The sequence below is a fragment of the Saccopteryx bilineata genome, chromosome 3 (assembly GCF_036850765.1).
Source record: "Saccopteryx bilineata isolate mSacBil1 chromosome 3, mSacBil1_pri_phased_curated, whole genome shotgun sequence".
NCBI lineage: Eukaryota > Metazoa > Chordata > Mammalia > Chiroptera > Emballonuridae > Saccopteryx > Saccopteryx bilineata.
In genome coordinates, this window is record NC_089492.1 from 45,782,307 (window position 1) to 45,804,367 (window position 22,061).

A 22,061-nucleotide genomic window follows, 5' to 3' on the forward strand; every position below is an offset into this window, starting at 1 on the left:
GTGTGTTGATTTGTTAATGAGATCCATTCTGACAGGTGTAAGGCTACATATCTCATTGTGGTTTTAATTTGAATTTCTCTGATGATTAGTGAAAAACATTTTTTCATATGCCTATTGGCCATCTGTATTTTCTCTTTATAGAAGTGACTATTCAGTTCCTTTGCCCATTTTTTTTCTTTTTTTTTCTTTTTTTTTTTTTTTTTTCATTTTTCTGAAGCTGGAAACAGGGAGAGACAGTCAGACAGACTCCCGCATGCGCCCGACCGGGATCCACCTGGCACGCCCACCAGGGGCGACGCTCTGCCCACCAGGGGGCGATGCTCTGCCCATCCTGGGCGTCGCCATGTTGTGACCAGAGCCACTCTAGCGCCTGGGGCAGAGGCCACAGAGCCATCCCCAGCGCCCGGGCCATCTTTGCTCCAATGGAGCCTCGGCTGCGGGAGGGGAAGAGAGAGACAGAGAGGAAAGCGCGGCGGAGGGGTGGAGAAGCAAATGGGCGCTTCTCCTGTGTGCCCTGGCCGGGAATCGAACCCGAGTCCTCCGCACGCTAGGCCGACGCTCCTTTGCCCATTTTTTAATTGGACTGTTTATCTTCCTGGTGTTGAGTTTTAAAAGTTTTTCTAAATTTTGGTTATTAACCCCTTATCAGACATGTTGGCGAATATGTTCTCCCATTGTGTGGGTTGTCCATTTATTTTATTAATGGTGTCTTTTGCTGTGCAAAAGCTTTTTATTTTAATATAGTCTCATTTGTTTATTTTGTCTTTTATTTCACTTACCTGTAGAGATAAATTGACAAACATATTACTACAAGAGATATCAGAGAGTTTACTGCCTATGTTTTCTTCCAAAACTTTTATGGTTTCATAACTTTCATTGAAATCTTTTATCCATTTTGAGTTTATTTCTGTGAATGGTGTTAGCTGGTGATCTAGTTTCATTTTTATGCATGTACCCGTCCAATTTTCCGAACACCATTTATTAAAGAGACTGTCTTTACTTCATTTTATACTCTTGCCTCCTTTGACAAATATTGACGATAAAGGTTTAGATTTATTTCTGGTTTCTCTGTTCTGTTCCACTGATCTGTATGCCTGTTGTCAGGACAATACCAAGTTGCTTTGATTACAGTAGACTTGTAGTATATCTTGATATCAGGAAGTGTGATACATCCCACTTTGTTCATTTTCAAGATTGCTGAAGCTATTTGGGTTCTTTTCTGGTTCCATATAAATATTTGGAATATTTGTTCTCGATCTATGAAGTATACCATTGGTATTTTAATAGGAATTGTATTGAATCTATGGGTTGCTTTGGATAGTATAGACTTTTTAAAGATGTTAATTCTTCCTATCCATTAACATAGGATATGCTTCCACTTCTTTGAATCTTCCTTGATTTCTTTTTTCAATGTCTTATATATTTTAAGTCTTTCACCTCCTTGGTTAAATTTATTCCTAAGTATTTGTTTAATTACTTATTTATTTTTGCTGCAGTAGTGAAGGGGATTGTTTCTTTAATTACTCTTTCTGACAGTTTATTTTTGGTGTATAAAAACGCTACTGATTTCTGAATATTAATTTTATACCCTGCCACCTTGTCAAATTCATTTATCAGATCTAGTAGTTTTTTTACTGAGATTTTAGGGTTTTCTTTGTACAGTATCATGTCGTCAGGAAATAATGACAGTTTTGCTTCTTCTTTTCCAATTTGGATGCCTTTTATTTCTTCTTGTCTGATTGCTGAGGCTAGGACTTCCAGAACTATGTTGAGTAAGAGTGGTGAAAGGGGTCACCCTTCCTTTTTCCTGATCTTAAGGAAATTGCTTTTAATTTTTGCCCATTGAGTGTGTTGTTGGCTGTTGGTCTGTCATATATGGCCTTTATTATGTTGGGGTTTGTTCCCTGTTATTCCCACTTTGCTGAGAGCTTTGTTTATGAATGGGTACTGAATTTCATCAAATGCTTTTTCTACATCTATTGATACAATCATGTGATCTTTTTATCCTTCATTATCTCTATGTGATGAATTATATTTATTGATTTGCAAATATTGTACCAGCCTTCCTCCCTGAAATAAATTTCACTTGATCATGATGTATGATCTTTTTAATGTATTGCTGGATTGGGTTGCTAATATTTTGTTGAGAATTTTAGCATCTATGTTCATCAGGGATATTGGCCTATAGTTACTTTCTTTGTAGTGTTTTTATCTGGTTTTGGAATGAGGATAATGTTTGCCTCATAAAATGAGCTTGGAAGTCTTCCCTGCTCTTGAAGTTTTTGAAATAGTTTGAGAAGGGTAGGTGTTAGTTCTTCTTTGAAGGGGTAAAATTTGTCTATGAATCCATCCAATCCAGGGCTTTTGTTTGCTGGGAGGTTTCTGATAACTGTTTCAATATCATTTGTTGTAATCAGTCTGTTTAGGTTTTCTGATTCTTCCAGATTGAGTTTTAGAAGATTGTATGTTTCTTTTTTTTTTTCTTTTTTTTTTTTGTATTTTTCTGAAGCTGGAAACGGGGAGAGACAGTCAGACAGACTCCCGCATGCGCCCAACCGGGATCCACCTGGCACGCCCACCAGGGGCGATGCTCTGCCCACCAGGGGGCGATGCTTTGCCCCTCTGGGGCATCGTTCTGCTGCAACCAGAGCCATTCTAGTGCCTGGGGCAGAGGCCAAGGAGCCATCCCCAGCGCCCAGGCCATCTTTGCTCCAATGGAGCCTTGGCTGCGGGAGGGGAAGAGAGAGACAGAGAGGAAGGAGGAGGGGGGGTGGAGAAGCAAATGGGCGCTTCTCCTATGTGCCCTGGCCGGGAATCGAACCCAGGTTCCCCGCACACCAGGCCGACGCTCTACCGCTGAGCCAACAGGCCAGGGCCAGATTGTATGTTTCTATGAGTTTATCTATTTCTTCTAGGTTGTCTAATTTTTTAACATATATATATATATATATATATCTTCATAGTATTTTCTTACAATCATTTGTATTTCTGTGGTGTCAGTTGTTACTTCTCCATTTTCATTTTTAATTTTAATTATTTCGGTCCTCTCTTTTTCTTGATAAATCTGGTTCAAGGTTTGTCAATCTTGTTTACCTTTTCAAAGAAACAGCTCTTGGTTTCACTGATCTTTTGTGTATTTTTTTTAGCCTATATGTCATTTATTTCTACTCTAATCTTTTTATTTTCTTTTTTCTACTTCCTCTGGGCTTTATTTGTTGTTCTTTCTCTAGTTCTTTTAGATAAAGATATAGGTTGTTTATCTGAGCTTTTTCTTGCTTCTTATAATATGCCTGTAAATGCTATGAATTTTCTTCTCAGGACTGCTTTTGCGTGTCCCATAGATTTTGGGTGTTGTATGGTTATTTTCATTTGTTTCCAGAATTTTTTTTTTATTTCTTTCTGATCTCATCGTTAATGCATTCATTATTTAATAACATGCTAATATAGCCTCCAAATGTTTGAATGTTTGAATGTTTATCTATTGTAGTTGATTTCTAATTTCATGCCACTGTGATCAGAGAAGATACTTGATATGAGTTCAGTCTTCTTAAATTTATTGAGACTTGTTTAGTATTCTAACATTGTCTATCCTAGAGAATGTATATTCTGTTGCTTTGGGGTGAAAGGTTCTGAAGATATCAATTAAATCCAGTTCATCTACTGTGTCATTTAAGGCCACTGTTTCTTTTTTAATTTTGTCTGGAGGATGTATCCTTTGATGTTAGTGGGGTATTAAAATCCCATACTATTATAGTATTGCTGTTGATCTCATCCTTTATGTCCCTCAAAATCTGCTTTATATATTTAGGTGCTCCTATATTCAGTGCATAAATATTTATAAAGGTTATATCCTCCTGTTGGATTATTTCTTTTATCATTATGTAGTGACCTTCTTTATCTCTTACAAGGCTATTTTGTCAGATATAAGTATTGTTACCCCAGCTTTTTTTTACTTCCATTTTTTTATTCCATAAAATATTTTTTCTATTCCTTCACTTTCAGTATATGTGTATATATTTTTCTGAGGTGGATCTCTTGTAGACAACATATATACGGGACCTGTTTTCTTATCCATGCAGCTACCCTATGTCTTTTGATTGGAGCATTTACTCCATTTACATTTAAGGTGATTATTGATTTGTACTTATTTATTCTCATTTTATTCTTTAAAACTACAAGCCTCTTTCTCCCAATTTCTTTTTTCTTTGCTGTCTTTATAGCAAGCCCTCAATATTTCTTAAAGTACTAGTTTGGTTGTAATGAATCCCTTGAGTCATTCTTTTGTCTGGGAAGCTTTTATTTCTTTGTCAATTTTAAATAGTGTCCATGCTGGATAAAGTCATCCTAGTTGTAGGTTCCTGTTTTGCATCACCTTTGAATATTCCTTCTGGCCTGAAATGTTTTGGTTGAGAAGTCAGATGTCATCCTTCTGAGGGCTTCTCTGTTGGTAATTAACTGCTTTTCTGTTACAGCTTTTACTATTCTTTCTTTGTCTCTTAACTTTGGTATTTTAATCCTGATGTGTCTTTATGTAGGCCTCCTTAGATTCATCTTTAATGTGACTTTTTTTGCTTCTTGAACTTGACTTTTTCCTTCATCAATTTAGGGAAATTTTTAGCTATGAATTTCTCAAACAAGTTCTCTATTCCTTGTTCGTTCTCTTCTCCTTCAGGAACCCCTGTGATACGGATGTTGTTTCTCTTCATGTTGTCCCAGAGATCTCTTAGAGTTTCCTCAGTTGTTTTGAGCCTCTTTTCTTTTTGGTGCTCTGCTTCTGTGCTTCCATTTATCTTCTAAATCATTGATTCCATCCTCTCCTTCATCCAGCCTGCTGTTGATTGCTTCTAGTGCAATCTTCATTTGTGATACTGTGTTTGTCATTTCTGTTTTTTTTATGATTTCAATGTCCTTTTTGATGCTTGCTATCTCTTTGTTTTAGTTCTCATTGTGATTATTCATGGTTGCTTTAAGATCCTTGCGCATCCTAAAAATCATGATTTTAAACTGAGCGTCTAGTAGTTTGTTTCCTTCCATTTCATTTAGTTCTTTTTCTGGGGATTTCTCTTGTTGATTCATTTGAGTCATATTACTTTGCCCATTTTGACTGTGTATTTAGGTAGTTCTGCTCTGACTTTGAAATTTCTTGAGATGTCTTTATGAGAAAGATGGGCTCAGTGGTACTGACATCCAGACCACCTAATTTTCTTACTCTAGGAATGCTTATTGAGGGTGGTATTTTCAAGTTTCAACATGAGTGACTGGATAGAAGGGAGTATAACTGACATAAAATAAGTACCCGAGGAAAATGATGTCAGTTTGGACATGTTCTGTTTGAAATACCCATGTAACTTGGAGAACTGAGTGCCTAGCTAAGGCACTTATTTATTTGCAACAGGACTAAGATTAGAATTTTGAAGTTTCTCCAATGCCATTCCAAGGTCTATTATGCTGTACCACTTCTTTTCTACGTAGAACAATCTTTGTAGTGATATTCCTTCACACACTTAAAAGAAACCATTTTATTTTAGGAGAAGAATTTATGCCTGATCCTGTCATATAGGAGATTGATTAGTCCTTTTATTCTATTTATTATTATTATTATGTTATTATATACTTTTTCATTCTTCCTCATTTTTTGAATGTTAAACTATTTTATATAAATGTTACTAATGCATAGTAGTCATGACATTAAAATTTTTTTATAAAGAGGCAAATTTTTTGAAAAACTTTTTTTAAAAATGATTTTATAAATGGTTTACAGCCTTTGTTTTTGAGGAACTGGGGGAGAAACAGCCTTAGATGGACTATAATGTAAATTAGGCTGTTCCAAGTATTTGTTTCAAACATGTCTTGTTTCCTATTAGTCACACTTTACTGGGCAGGAAACTGAGTACTGAACATTAACTTTGGCCAGGTTATCTTTACACAGTTGAGTACTCCATGGTCCACTATTTTTAGGAGCATCAGACCCTGACAGAGAAATGATTGGTATCTACATGTTGTGTTGGTTAGATTATGTTCAAGAGAATTTCTCTCAGTAAGAAGATATAGACTATCCTCAGGTTGGTTTAAAAAACAAACAACCAGGCCCTGGCCAATTGGCTCAGTGTCTGGGCAACCCAGGTTCAATCCTTGGTCAGGGGCACACACGAGAAGTGACCATCTGCTCTCCTTCTCCTCCCTCTCTCCCTTCTCTCTCTCTCTTTCCCTCTCACAGCCAGTGGCTCAGTTGGTTTGAGCACTGGCCCTGGGTGCTGAGTTCTGTTGATTAGAGCATTAGCCCCAGATGGGGGTTGCCAGGTGGATCTTGGTTGGGCACATGCAGGAGTCTATCTTCCCTGCTCTCACTTAAAAAAAAAAGCCTTCTAGAAATCCATGAGACATAACAGACTTCCCACTAGAATTTGAGTTATTACAGGAGTATGCTGATATGGGACAGTTACCAGTATTTGTTAGTTTTGCCTAATACACTTTCAAGGGGCAACAGATAAGCATGCAAATTTGGAATTTGCCTATGCAAATGAGGTATAGATAGTTATAAGAATTTCTAAGAAGCAGACAGATAAATACTGATTAAATTGTTTTAGTTACCTTTCTGAACACACAGTCTTTGAATAGGGTTGACCTTATAGTAGATATGGGTAATTCAAATAAGTGCCAGTAAGGCCTTTCATAACCTTATTTTTGTGGGCTGTGAATGTTTTAAGGTTTTACTATTAAAATATAGCTGCCTCTGTGAGGTGATGGGCTTTATTGTTTCCATAGCTAGCTGAGTAATGGGACCCAGGGTAGGAGAGCGGGAACCTGATAGAAATGATAGGATAGACCAAAGACCTAGCCCTGCTAAGGATATCACTGTCCTTGTTTTGGGTAGGTGGGGAGATCTTTTTTCATAATATTTGGTTGTTGAAGTAAAAGCACTGATCAGATGGCTGATCTCAGAGTAAAAATAAATAGCATTTTGAAAATTATAAGAATTCTTTCAATATTCTTTTTTGTTGTTACCTTTGAATAGGGTAGACAAAACCAGTAAGTTGATTAGTTTCACACACCAGGCCAAAAATGTTTCTATATTTAGAAGTGCAACAGTGGATGCTCTAAGGCAGTGGTCCCCAACCTTTTTGGGCCACAGATCGGTTTAATGTCAGAAAATATTTTCACAGACTGGCCTTTAGGGTAGGGCGGATAAATGTATCACGTGACCGAGACAAGCGTCAAGAGTGAGTCTTAAACGGATGTAGCACAGGGAATCTGGTCATTTTTAAAAAATAAAATGTCGTTCAGACTTAAATATAAATAAAATGAAAATAATGTAAGTTATTTATTCTTTCTCTGTGGACCGGTACCAAATGGCCCATGGACCAGTACCGGTCCATGGCCTGGGGGTTGGGGACCACTGTTCTAGGGTATTTAGAGGATATTTTCTATTTTTATACAAAGAATTAATTATAAATGATAAATTTTTGAAAACAAAGCACAGATCTTCTCTGTTCGCTGAAGTGGTTGACACAGACACAGATTAACCAGAGGACTATTAGCCCTATGTGTATCGATCTGCATAACATATATATTTAGATGTAAATATAGGAAAATTGGAATATAGAGTTTCAGACTAGAAAGGACTTCAGAAATTATCTAGTCCAGTGGTTTTCAAATTTGATTTTAGAAGCAGAATTTTTCCTTTAAAATGAAACCTTAGGTGGAACCCGAATTTGTAAAAACAGATAATAAGTGGGTTTCTCTGGCTCTTTAAATCTTGATTGTTTAAAGGAAAAGTTCTTCGTTGCCTGCAGAATCCCTTAAGTGCCTCAGGTGGCACAGTTTGAAAACCACTGACCTAGTCCAACCCTTTCATTTTACAGATGAGCAAACTGAGGTCCAGAGAGGTTAAGTGACTTTCCCAGTGTCACACAGCTAGTCATGGAAGAGCCAGGACTAGATCTCAGGTCTCATGATTCCCAGTCCAGAGCTCTTTTTACTACACCACACTGGCAGTAAGGTAGGTGTTATGTTAGCATTATGTTCATAGTTAATAATAGTCTTCAGTATTTTCCAATTGCTTTATGCTGGTAATATACATTAAATGTTGAAGTATATTATTCAGAAAAGTATAAAATGTGGAAATACAGATTAGAATCATAGATATACTCCTAGAAGATAAATCAATATCTAGAATGTTTCACTTTTAAAAATTATTTTAAAGCAATGAGTTTTGATAATGTCTGAACTATAGTGCACATTTTTGTCTGATATCAATGATGTTTTAATATAGACACATACTTTGATGAGAGCATATTGAAACTTCTGGCAACCACTCCTGCAGGGACAATGCCCTGCTGTCCATAACTTCTGTCTCTAGGTCCTTTATCCTTTTCAGTCTGGTGTGTGTAAATGGTCCCTGAAGACCTACCCTACGGGAATAAAGGATGGCTCATTCTAGATTTCTGTGGTTCCAATGATTTCTGTTGTTAAGTTCATTGCTACTAGTATTATCAGACAAAGACTATCCTTGAAGCCAGGAAAGTAGGAAAAATGTCTTAAGGCTTCTATGCTGCTGTTCCCAAATTAATAATAATAATAATAATAATAATAATAATAATATAAAACATGCAGAAATCTGCAGCTGCTGTTCCCTGGTAGAATTCTTATGGAGAAAGTTTACAGGGAAAATAGATGTTACTACTGATCTAACAATAAAATGCTGGTTTTATGGGGAGTGCCAGCTACTTCTTAAAAAATAGTTCAAGAGCTGTGATTCCAGTCAAAATTGGATATGGATTGTTTCTGCTGTACTATATTAAGATAAATCTTAAAAATAGAGATCTAGTCAGACAGAAAATATTTTTAAACCCCACCTCTTTTTGAAAATATAGGCCTAGTTTTTAGTTATTAGGTCTCATTTATATAATATATTCCTTCTGAAAGCCACTTCAGAGTTTTGTATATTATGTGATCAGTACAGTCAGGATATGCAGTCCTGCCCTGAGACCTAATGGCCCCTAAGAGAGGTCATACATGCTCTCTGGAAATGTGTTTTCTCAACTTTAAAACATGGGGGTTCACCTGAGTTCCTTGTTAGTCCCAGCTAGCTCTATATGATTGATAACTTAGTGACCCAAGTTAATTTTAGAGTCCCAGTCATTTAATTGCTTTATTGTATTAGCTCATGTGATCAACAATTTTCAATAGAACATTCTGTGATGGTGAAAATAGTCTGTATCTGTGTGGTACATTACTGTAGCCACTAGCTCCAGGTAGCAGTTGAGCACCTGAAATGTGTCTGTTGCTACTGAAGAACTGAATTTTCAACTTTATTTAATTTTATTAACTTATATTTAAATTTTAACAGACACATGTGTCTATAGTATTGGACAACACAGCTCTTAGTTCTGATATGAAAGTTAGATGAATGAAATAGGTGTACCTTAAGAATTCATCAAGAGAATGATATTGTTCTAACTTGAATCTTTATCAAATACAATTTATCTTTATCAAATACAAATTATTAGAATAATTTGTTAGAAATCAAGTACTGCCTTTTGCATGAAAATGTTATCTACAGAGTGACATCGAATTTCCTTTATTCATGACCTAAACACATGAGCCTTAACTAGGAAGAAGATATTTGCTAAAAGAGGTTTGAGAACTGAACCATTTGAGATTCTGTGATCATTTAGGCCTCAGCATGGGTTTCAGTGAATTCCCATAGGTCTTCTGGAAAGCTGAGTTTACAAAGTTTCTATTCAATAAAAGAATATTCTGTTTATATTACAAGTTCAAATGTGAGTGACTGAATTATGCTGGTTTCTGAGTTACAATACGAAACACGATTTGTTTTCTCTCTCCCCCACCCTGCCACAGAACCAAAGAAAATGGCTTTGACAGAGAGCCTTTGCACTCAGAACATCCAAGCAAGCGACCATGCACTATTAGCCCAGGCCAGCGGTACAGTCCAAATAACGGTTTATCCTACCAGCACAATGGCTTGCCTCACCCCACCCCACCTCCACCTCAGCATTACCGTTTGGATGATATGGCCATTGCCCACCACTACAGGGACTCCTATCGACACCCCAGCCACAGGGACCTCAGGGACAGAAACAGACCTATGGGTAAGACTGAAGGACTTGTTCATTTCTTATAGGTTTGGCTGCTTGAAGACTTGCATCATTACTTCTCACATGAACTTGAGGCTTGAAATTTGTGATAGGGGTAAAAATTCTCTATTTTTTCTTTGTATTGTCGCCTTTATGAGAAAACTTGGTGAGTGTAATATGTTCTTTAACAGTTATGCTTTCTTTCTCTCAATTTCTTATATTTTTATGACAGCAGATTAATTTTTTGGAAGAGGGCATCTAAATGAATATGAAAGCTCACTAACTATGAAGTGAAATTTTAGTTAAATCTTTTAATATGAGAAATTTCAGTTGCAATCTACCTGCCACAAATATTTTTAAAAATCACTTTCTTTTTTTATTGTATCTTTTATTTTCTGATATACTTATAGTCCATTTTTATTTTTCTAGTCTCCATGACATTTCATATTTGAAAACTATGATATAGCATATCTGTGGCTTAGCAGATAATTCTTTGAGGCATGATTTGGTACTTTTTTTTTTTTTTAACAAGAAACTGCCAGTGATTAAATTTAGTATTGAAATTTTGTGTCAAAGATTAGAATTCCAGAGATGGAATGAGTTTGGATAAATATGTGTTCCATTTGCCTGTATTCATTCTTTCTTTGCATAAAACTATTGGAAATGAAGCATTTAGGAGACATTGCCTTATAAAGAACAAGTGAACACCATGAAAAATAAGAGGGGAAGATGGACAAGGTAGGTTTTGATACCTGATCAGTGGTTGAGATGAAAGTATCAGAGCACTGTTCCTGGAGCTACTTCAGTTCTTACTTTTTGATGAGTCAAGCTATTTATAACCTGATTGAGAACAATATCAACCCTCTCTTTTTTCATCTTCTGAGTCCATGCCACCCACCAACAGGACTTCCCTTTGCCTCATGTCTAGTTGTTCACAAGTTTTCCTGAAATGGGTGATTTGTTGGGCAAGGATGCTGGAAACAGTAAGGGATAAAGTCCAAGTGGAAAAATCAGAACATAGAGCTGAGGGTACAGAACTCTAGGAAGTGCAGCCAACCAGTTATTCAATACCTGAATAATATGGACATTGTTCTCTTAGCCACAGGCAGAAGTAGCATGGTGAGCAGCAGGACACAGATTTCTAATTAGGTTACTAGCAAATAGGGACTATCATGTATGAGGTCTTTTTGCTTTTCTACACACAACACTCTAAATGTTTAAAAAGCAGAAAAGGAGAGAGAGGGTAAGGTGAGGGACAATTAAGGCCCACGTTATGAAATAATAAGATAGTAGTTCTGCTTCCCCACACTAATCATTTCTGCATTCATACAGCGTGTCAGAGAAATAGCTAAGCACATAATGTGTGCTTTCTTAATAGCTAACCTGTCTATTGTTCTCTTATTTCTGAAGAACTCTCAAAAATTATTTCTCTCAAAATGTTATTTCTCTGGTGTGTTGATATTTTGACCCCAAAATCAATTGTGATTTTGACCCCCTTCCAAGAAAAAGTCTTGCCATTTGTTTATCACTTAATGCCCCAAACATACAATTGCTCATTTTCAAGTAGAAGTGGAATCACAAGTTCATTGTAAGACCAATGCAAGATATCCCACTTTGTAGGTGCTAGGAAATAGCCTACTTTATAGATAGCAAATACTGTTTTATGAATACTAGTTTTAGTGCGCTATTATCAATGAAGTAATTATGCTTAAGTGCAATGATTATGTTTTCATAGTAAAAATGTAAAAATATATATATTTTTATGGATTATGTCTGTTAGGTTTTTTTTTTTTTGTCTTTTTTGTTTGTTTGTTTTTTGTATTTTTCTGAAGCTAGAAACGGGGAGAGACAGTCAGACAGACTCCCGCATGCGCCCGACCGGGATCCACCCGGCACGCCCACCAGGGTGCGATGCTCTGCCCACCAAGGGGCGATGCTGTGCCCCTCCGGGGCGTTGCTCTGTTGCGACCAGAGCCACTCTAGCGCCTGGGGCAGAGGCCAAGGAGCCATCCCCAGCGCCGGGGCCATCTTTGCTCCAATGGAGCCTCTGCTGCAAGAGGGGAAGAGAGAGACAGAGAGGAAGGAGAGGGGGAGGGGTGGAGAAGCAGATGGGCGCTTCTCCTGTGTGCCCTGGCCGCGAATCGAACCCGGGACTTCTGCATGCCAGGTGGACTCTCTACCACTGAGCCAACCGGCCAGGGCCTGAATTATGTCTGTTAGTTTTATGTGATTTTTTTCAGATCATATTTCTTACCTTTTAATTATATTAGTTTATATAATTAATAGTACTATTTTCTATAAATATGTGCAACTATTTAATCATCCCTAAAGTCTAGCAGAGTTTAATGTGTGTTAATATGAAATAAAACGATGTACAAGAAATAAGTTATGTTGTTACACCAGGATACTATTTTGAAAATCTAAAAATCATCATAAAGATGTACTTAGTCTGGTATGATTTGTAAATGCCTATCGTATGTAGAGTCATATACTCACTAGAATGTTTGAATAAAATAACTTTACAAGCAGCATTAGTTTACAAATACACTTCAAGTTTTAGCCTAGTTAGATAAAATTTTCTAAAGCATAAGAACCCATTAAAACTCAACATTAGTATTAAATTTCCCACCAGTGAAAACGGACTCTTTGATGCTTATGAGAAACTTTCTTCTAGTACATATCCCTGATATTATAAATATAAATAAAAATTGTGTGATGATGAATATTTAACTATCTGAAGTAGAGAAGTTAATCAAGTTTTGAGTTGTTTTATTTTTTTTCTTTTTAATGATTTGATTCTGCCAGATGTTCTTCAGAGTTCAAAAAGCAGCAAAGGAGTCCTATATTTTCACCAAGTAGTTGGGCTCAAACATGTTTCTAATGTACTTGTTATTTTATTTTTAATGACATGAAGCCTAATACTGTTCCACTAATGTTGGAATCCTATCAGCACAGACATCCTGTTTCTCATTAATATTATTCCTTTGGTTGAGCTTGCATCATTATTGATTTAGTCAGCTGGATTTTGAAACTTTCTTGAAATTCTTGGTCCTTAAAGGCCTCCATCATGAAAATCAGTGCAACATTTATACCTTCATCACTCACCGATTGTCTTTGATGCCTCATTTCAGTGGTAGTGCTTTTTCTTTAAAGCACAGGCAAGAAATAAGTCAACAAAAATTACACATTTACAAATATTTCAACGTGAAATAGGTGAAATAGTCACAACAAACAACAATAACTAAATAACTACTTCTCCCCAATTTCTTCTTATGCAAATTATTAAAACATGTTTGCAATTCTACATTTTTACCAATAGATGGCATTGACAATTTTAACTTAAAATGTATCTCAGAATATGTTGTCATTGGACAGGAATGATGCAAAGTGTTTTATATTTAGCTTTTTATGTAATCTGAGAAAAGATTTATTTGTTCATTTTTCATGGTTGATATTTGTTCATATTTTATGTTGGCTGAAAACAGGCATGTAACTCATCATCTTTATTTTTCAATTCAGCTAAAAGAAGATATTTGTAGCCACTCAGATTTCACAAAAGTATAATGCTGTGATGCAGTATCTCACAAGTCTATTGTCATTTAACTCTTACATAATACCCTCAGAGAAAAACCCTAGGTGTCAGGAAGCTCAAACCATGACAGTCTTAGCTTGCTATTCAGAGTATCTAAATAAAAAAGAATAGCTTTAATTGTTTAAAATGGAAATTGCCATAGCCCAATTGCCTTTCTTTACAGTAGAATTTAAGGTGTTATATGCATAATGACTTTGTAAGAAGAGCAACCTCTTTCCAGGTATCTCAGAGCCTTCCACCTCATCCCCCCCCCCTTTTTTTTAAATAGTTTACTAAATTTTTATTATATAATGCAAATAAAAGGTTTTGTTATGTAATCTAGTTTAAAAGTTTCAAGTTTTGGGGGTCTTAACAAGTTGTTTTGGCATTTATTTAATAAATTTTAAATTTAAGTATAGTTGGTATTCAATCTTATATTGGTTATATTAGATTCAGCTGTACAATATAGTGACTTCCATTTTTATACCTTCCAATGTGATCATCCTAATAATTCTTATAATCATCTGTCACTGTACAAACTATTCACACTATTATTGACTATATTTCTCTTTAGCTTTTCACCAGTCCCCTATCCACTTTCCCTTTGGTCTCTGTTGCTATGAGTATTTTTTAAATTTTGTTTTGTTTTATTTTAGATTTCACATATAAGTGAAACCTTATGGTATATATCTTTCTCTGTCTGGCTTATTTTACTTAATATAATACCATCTAGGTCCATCCATGTTGTTGCAAATGGCAAGATTTCATTGTATAATATTCCATTGTGTGTATGTGTGTATCACATCTTTTTTATCCTCTTATCTATTGATGGACATCTAGATTGCTTCCATAGCTTGGCTTTTGCTGAGACATTTTTTTTCTATTTTGATGAACATCTTCGATAACTGCTCATGTTTATTACTATTGTTACTTACTCAGTAAGCACTTATGTATTACTTTTTTTTAGTTTCATCTTCACTGCAGTGCTAAAGAGCAAATACAGTGTGTCCGTAAAGACATTGTGCACTTTTGACCAGTCACAGGAAAGCAACAAAAGACGATAGAAATGTGAAATCTGCACCAAATTAAAGGAAAACTCTACCAGTTTCATACCTATTCAGTGCAGTTCGATGTGGGCTCATGCACAGATTTTTTAGGGCTCCTTAGGTAGGTATCCTGTATAGCATCTACAGACTCGTCACTGACTGATGGCCTACCAGCACGGGGTTTCTCCACCAAACTGCCAGTTTCCTTCAACTGCTTATCCCAAGTAATGTTATTCCTACGTGGTGGTGCTTCGTTATAAAAGCACCGATATTCACGTTGCACTTTGTTCACAGATTCGAATTTAATGAGCCACAGAACACACTGAATTTTCCTCTGTACCATCCACATCTCTACTGGCATGGCCGTGGGCTGCTCCACTGTATACACGGTGTTATGTCATCATCTGCTCATGCGCACATGCTGCCATATCATCCTACAGAAACTGGGAGGATTTTTCTTTTAATTGGTGCAGATTTCACATTTCTATCATCTTTTGTTGCTTTCCTGTGACGGGTCAAAAGTGCACCATGACTTTACAGACACACTGTATACTTATGCCATGGACAATAAATTAGGTTTTTTAGTTTCTTGGTTTAGATTTATGATATTTGTCAAAAATTATACCTTGTATATTGATTTTTTATAGAGGATGTCCAATTTATTTATATTTTTTTATATTTTGGTAAATGGAACGAGTATATGCAGCTTTCATATCATATAAACCAGTGGTCCCCAAGCCCCGGGCCACAGACCGGTACTGGTCTGTGGGCCATTTGGTACCTGTCCGCAGAGAAAGGGAATAAATAACTTACATTATTTCCGTTTTATTTATATTTAAGTCTGAACGATGTTTTATTTTTTAAAAATGACCAGATTCCCTCTGTTACATCCGTCTAAGACTCACTCTTGACATTTGTCTTGGTCACATGATACATTTATCCATCCCACCCTAAAGGCTGGTCTGTGAAAATATTTTCTAATATTAAACCGGTCTGTGGCCCAAAAAGGTTGGGGACCACTGATATAAACCCTCTCTTCATGACCTAAATTTATCAAGGAGGCATACATAATAGGATTATGTTCATATGCACTATGCTAAAATGTGATAAAATTTTACTATGCTTGTTTTAGGAAAGCATATTCCTCGCTATGTAAAATGATTTATATTGTCTTTATTTTATTGTAAAAAAGTCACACTTTGGAACCTCCTAATGCCTACTTATGGTTTATTCTTTCTTGTATTTATTAATACAAGTTAGAGTTAGAATTTATTTATATTTTCACTTAGAGAATGTTACATGGAAAACTGTTTAAGAGTTGGTGTCACTTTGCTTCCTCTTTCCTCATGTGTAAGAAAGGATTTTGACCAGAAAACCACTAAGATTCCTTCTGATTCTAACATTTTATGATTGTGTGATAGCCTGCCTATTAGGTCATTCTGAATCTGAGTGTCTCCATTTTAAGTGTACTATTGTTTTATATTGTTTAATTTGCCTACGTAGTCTTTGCTAAGTATTGTGTACATATGAATTACGTTTTGAATGCTTTAGGATGATTCAGAATTCTCTACATTTTGTAGGGTTGCATGGCACACGTCAAGAGGAAATGATTGATCACAGACTAACTGACAGAGAATGGGCAGAGGAATGGAAACATCTTGACCATGTAAGATGTTGGTTATTGTATAGGTTAAAAAGTTTTATAAATAACTGGGGCATGGTTACTTGATAAAAAGAGAAGTGTGGGAACACTTTGAAGGTGTTATGTTTTCTGCTAAAATTGAAAAAAGTGAGTGAAAGCCACTTACATAAGAGGCACGTTTAAATCATGGAAATGAGTCTTTAAACCCAGACTAATGGTTTTACTATGAAAGGTTCCCTTAGTTTATACAGTAATAAGACAAGTATTTGGAAAGGTGGCTGTATGCCTTTATGATGTATGCTCTTTGTCATGACTCATATTCACACCTCCCACTTTTTGTTCTCATTCCCATTGAGTTTACTCATCTATTGGGTCTATATTTCAAAGCTAACCATTGACAACATTAGACTGAAGCCTTCATGAATTAAACAGTGTTCTTTATTGTCCTAAAATAGTTTGTTTTACTACTCACCAAAGACCTTAAATTGTAGTGATTGATATGTTCTTCCCTTTTCTCCTGTTTTTCACATAGCTGTTAAACTGCATAATGGACATGGTAGAGAAAACAAGGCGATCTCTCACTGTACTAAGGCGATGTCAGGAAGCAGACCGGGAGGAATTGAATTACTGGATCCGGCGGTATAGCGATGCTGAGGACTTAAAAAAGGGCGGTAGCAGTAGCAGCAGCCACTCCAGGCAGCAGAGTCCTGTCAATCCAGACCCAGTTGCATTAGGTATCTTTTCTTCAGCTGGACCTATTGAACAAATATTTCTTATGCTACTAATGCTGATTTTATTTTTCACTTGTGTTTTCAAAAATAAAAGATATGCAGGGAATTTTAGAAAAATAAAAACTATATATCTTCAAATATGTCTTGTCTGTCTGTAGGAAGGCGGGCAAATTGGTTTATACATGGCAGTACAAAACTTAAACTCCTTTTTCAGGGTAAAGTGTTGCGCTCATGGTACAGCTTCAAAACTGAATCAGAATTTCACATACATAACTAAAATGTGTGCTGCTTCATAATATAAGTTTTTGGACCCTGCAGCCAACTTGCAAAAACAGTATCTCAGGGAGTGGGCCCTGGCTTCTCTACATCCAGCAAGACCTTTAGGGAAGTCTGTTGCTGCACACCAGCACTGGAGAGCCTAAGACACAGGGATTTGTGTTGTCTCGTTTTTAATTAAAGATGCAGTCTCGAAGACAGTCTTCTCTTTTAGCTGTATCTGACATTGAAAAACACACATGACCTCAAAACTCCCCCAGGAAGAGAGAAAGACCTAAGGGCTATGTAGTTTGCCTACTGCTGCTTGACAATTAGTGATAAAATTGTGGCTCTCTTCCTGTGATTTGACCTCAACTTAGGTTGCTTAAACATGATTTTATTAATATTATCTATATATAAGACTACTAATATAGACATGCAGACATGCTTTAGCATTTTAGAATGCTAATATGTAGCCATATTTATTATTGATATTTGGGATTATTAATAGAATATAATCACAATACAAGCATACCTCATTTTATTACATTTTGTAGATATTGAGGTTTTTTTTTTACAAGTTGAAGGTTTGTGGCAACCCTATGTCGAACAAGTCTATTGTCTCTGTTTCCCAAAAACTCAGATGATGTTTGCATTCTTTTAGCACAAAATATTTTTAATTAAGGTATGTACATGGCTTTTTAAACATAATGTTTAAATAACATTATGTTATTGCACACTTAGTAGACTATAATATAATGTAAACATAACTTTTCTATGTACGGGAAAACCAGAATATTCATATGACTTACTTTATTTTGATAGCTGCTTCATTGTGGTAGTCTAGAAATATACCTGCAATATCTCTGAACTATGCTTCAATATGGAAAGAAATATTGAATGAGAAAGAACTTTTGAGTGGCTTGGGAACATTTCCTGAAATAAATAATAAACTGTCATAATTTTTTTTGCTTGCTATTATATGTGTATACAATTTGAGTAGACTGAGGATGGATGGATTTTGTTGATCCCAATTATCTCCTCTCATTTTCTTATCTTTAAATCCACACCTGTCAAGTAACTCAGTTTACGGTAAAGTCCATGTTGCACAGCATGTGTGGATTAACCTCTTGTTGTTGGTCTAATTATCACTATTGATTACATGATCTTTTAAATTAAAATTATGCCTAGCCAATAGAGTTCCTTTTACACTTAGGTTTGTGATTCCTGCTAATCTCTGAATGCTGATGCTTATTACCATAATAAGTGTTAAATAAAAGAAGCTTCTAAGTCATTTAATTTATGCAGCAGACATTATCTAAAGCATATTTTAAAGACAAATCTGTATTTGTTAGGTTATGTTAAAGCAAGCAATAAAAATAGATTTAAATTTGATTTGCATCTATATTGGTCCAAATAAAACTATTTAGAATGGTAGCATAAGCATCTTGCTTTTTATTTCCTAATTGTAAACAAAAATTGTTAATCATGACAAATCAACTCAGGATAAATAAAGGGGATATTTGTAACCATGTAGTATAGGCAAAAATTGACAGCCTTAAAGTAAGTAAAACTTTGGGAGTAAAAATATCCAATACATACTGAGCAAATTCATTGAATCAAGAATTATTTATTGAGTACTTGCTATGTGCCAGGAATGTGCTAGACACTGTAATAAAGGAAAAGGATTCATCATTCCTTTCATTGAGGAACTTTTGATCTAGTGGAGGAGATAGCTAGTAGGATAGCATTGATTGGCCACTTCAACTCAGTTCCCTGAACTGACAGCATTAGTATTTTCTATCTACTGTACATTGTAAAGAAAAAAATCATAAATTGGTAGAACTTTATACTTAAATGAGTTATTTTTAGCATACAGAATGTAGGATACTCATTATATAGTCACCACTCTGGCATATGGATTCTGATCATGTAAAAGTTTATCATTCCTCAGGAAGATAGCTTTAGTTTTTCTTTTATATTATCAAAAGGTAAACTTGTTTTTAAAAACTCCTTTTTAAGAGTTCACAAATATATTACTTTTAATGATGCTTCATGAATACTTATTTTTGGCAAAACTGAGAGGTTGCTTTGGCTTTAAGCTTTTGTAGATTGTATTATTTAAAGGCTACAAGTATTTCTTTTTTTTTTTTTTTTTGGTCTGGACTCGGGTACAACGGTTAGTTATGTTCCTTTAGGAGCATAGAACCCTAGATTGCCTGTTAAGAAACTATTACATATTTAAAGAGAACCTGTCAAGAGCCACACAATGTGCAAATTTTAGCATCTAGCAATCATTTTACTTTGTGCCCTTACTAGCAGATTCTTGAAGCCTATGAGTTTCATCTTGTGGGGCTGGGCTGTGGCTATAAATTACAGATCAGGACAGGTAGTAAATCATGAACCATATTATTTACATGAACTGCTTTCTGAGGTTCTCAGGTAGGTTTTGGAGTTGAATGTATAGATGTGTAATGAAAGGACTAGAAATTATTGGCTGACAAATCTATATTTATGCCTTTGTAAATTGTATAGTGTGGTTTGTGTAGAGAGAGCTATGATAGGTCTGTATTTTTTTTACATATATCTCTCCATATCCTACAGTTATGTGGTATTTCTTTTAGCCCCGATTTCTCTGAATTCTTAAGTTGTTGTCTGATCTCAAATAAGACCTTGAGAACTTTAGAATAACATTATAAACAGTATTGTTAGTTCAGAATATTGCCCTAGTTCTATCTCTAGCTTGGGAACTCTGGCAATGTTTATTCATATACACATTCTTAGCATTTTAAAATTGTATTTGGGGACTGCATAGAGGAGAATGGAATTGTATGACTGCTGTATTATATTTGTTAAAACTCATTCCCATTCTTACTTTTGAAATATAGCCATACTATTAAGTCATTGTGAGGGATTAGTAAGATATCATGATTAATCTATTTCTAGTTGAATTTGGGGTTTTTTCCCAGATATTAACTGAGAACTATTTTGCATAGTCTCAAACAATTTTAAAATTGAGTACACATTGAATTTATGATATTACTCTCTTTTTTAAATTAATTTTTATTTAGACAATTAAATTTAACAGGGTGACATTGGTCAACTAGAGTACATATATTTAGAGAAAACATCACATTATGTGAACAGTCAAGTATGTTGTATACCATCACCCAAAGTCAAATCATCCTCCATCATCTTATATTTGTTTCTCTGTATGCCCCTCCCCCTCTTACCACCCCCCCTCCCTCTCTTCCCTTCCACTCACCCTGGTAACCACTACACTTTTATTTATGTCCATGAGTCTCAGTTTTGTGTCCCACTTATGTATGGAATCATATAGTTCTTAGCTTTTTCTGATTTACTTATTTTACTCAGTATAATGTTATCAAGGTCCATCCATAAATGATACTATGTCATCATTTCTTATGGCTGAGTAGTATTCCATTGTATATATGTACCACATCTTTATTCAATCATCTATTGAAGGGCATTTCAGTTTCCATGTCTTGGCCATCATGAACAACGCTGCAATGAACATGGGGGTGCGTGTGTCTATGTACCAATGTTTCAAGTTTTGGGAGTGTATACGCAGTAGAGGGATTGCTAGGTCATATGGTAGTTCTATTCTTAATTTTTTGAGGAACCACCATACTTTCTTTCATAGTGGTTGTACTAAGTTACATTCCCACAACAGTGAATGAGGATTCCTTTTTCTCTGCAGCCTTTCCAACACTTGCTATTACCTTTCTTGTTGATAATAGCCAATCTAACAGATGTGAGATGGTATCTCATTGTAGTTTTCATTTGCATTTCTCTAATAGCTAGTGAAGATGAGCATCTTTTCATATATCTATTGACCATTTGTATTTTTTCTTGGGAGAAGTGTCTGTTCATTGTCCTCTTCCCATTTATTTTTGGATTGTTTGCTTGTTTGTTGCTGAGTTTTGTGACTTCTTTATATATTTTGAATATTAACCTCTTATCTGAGCTGTAGTTTGAAAATATCATCTCCCATTTAGTTGGCTGTCTGTTTTGTTGTCAGTTTCTTTTGCTGTGCTGTAGCTTCCTGGTTTGATGTAGTCCTATTCATTTATCTTTGCCTTTACTTCCCTTGCCTTTGAGGTCAAATTCATAAAATGTTCTCTATGGCCAAGGTCTTTGAATTTAGTACCTATGTTTTCCTCTATGTAATTTATTGTTTCAGATCTTATATTTAGGTCTTTGATCCATTTTGAATTAATTTTTATGCAAGGAGACAAACTGTAGTCAAGTTCCATTTCTTTTTGCATATGGCTTTTCAATTTGCCCAGCACCATTTGTTACAGAGGCTTTCTCTTCTCCACTGTGTGTGTTTTGGCTCCTTTGGGTCCTTTATCAAAGATGATTTGACCATATATATATGTTTTTATTTCTGGTCTCTCGATTCTGTTCCATTGGTCTGTATGTCTATTTTTCTGCCAATACTATGCTGTTTTGATTACCGTGGCTCTGTAGTACAATTTGAAGTCAGGTATTACAATGACTCCAGCTTTTTTGTTTTTTTTAATTTTCATTAGGAGTACTTTGGTTATTTGGGTTTTTTTATGGTTCCATACAAACCTGATGATTTTTGTTCTATTTCTTTAAAAATGACATTGGAATATTAATGGGAATTGCATTAAATTTGCTTATTGCTTTGGGTAATATGGCCATTTTAACTATATTTACTCTTTCTATACA

At 35.5% G+C, this 22,061-nt stretch overlaps 1 protein-coding gene across 8 annotated transcripts in view; it reads left to right on the top strand.

Annotated features, from left to right (window-relative positions):
• The window catches only part of RUNX1T1 (RUNX1 partner transcriptional co-repressor 1), a 195,269-nt gene that overhangs the window by 133,748 nt on the left and 39,460 nt on the right, over positions 1-22,061 (top strand). For all 8 annotated transcript variants that reach the window (XM_066266087.1, XM_066266085.1, XM_066266080.1 and 5 more), the window contains 3 exons: positions 9,862-10,112; positions 16,295-16,380; positions 16,889-17,090. In XM_066266087.1, the coding sequence (XP_066122184.1) occupies positions 9,862-10,112; positions 16,295-16,380; positions 16,889-17,090 (539 nt within the window). The remainder of the gene's footprint in view (positions 1-9,861; positions 10,113-16,294; positions 16,381-16,888; positions 17,091-22,061) is intronic.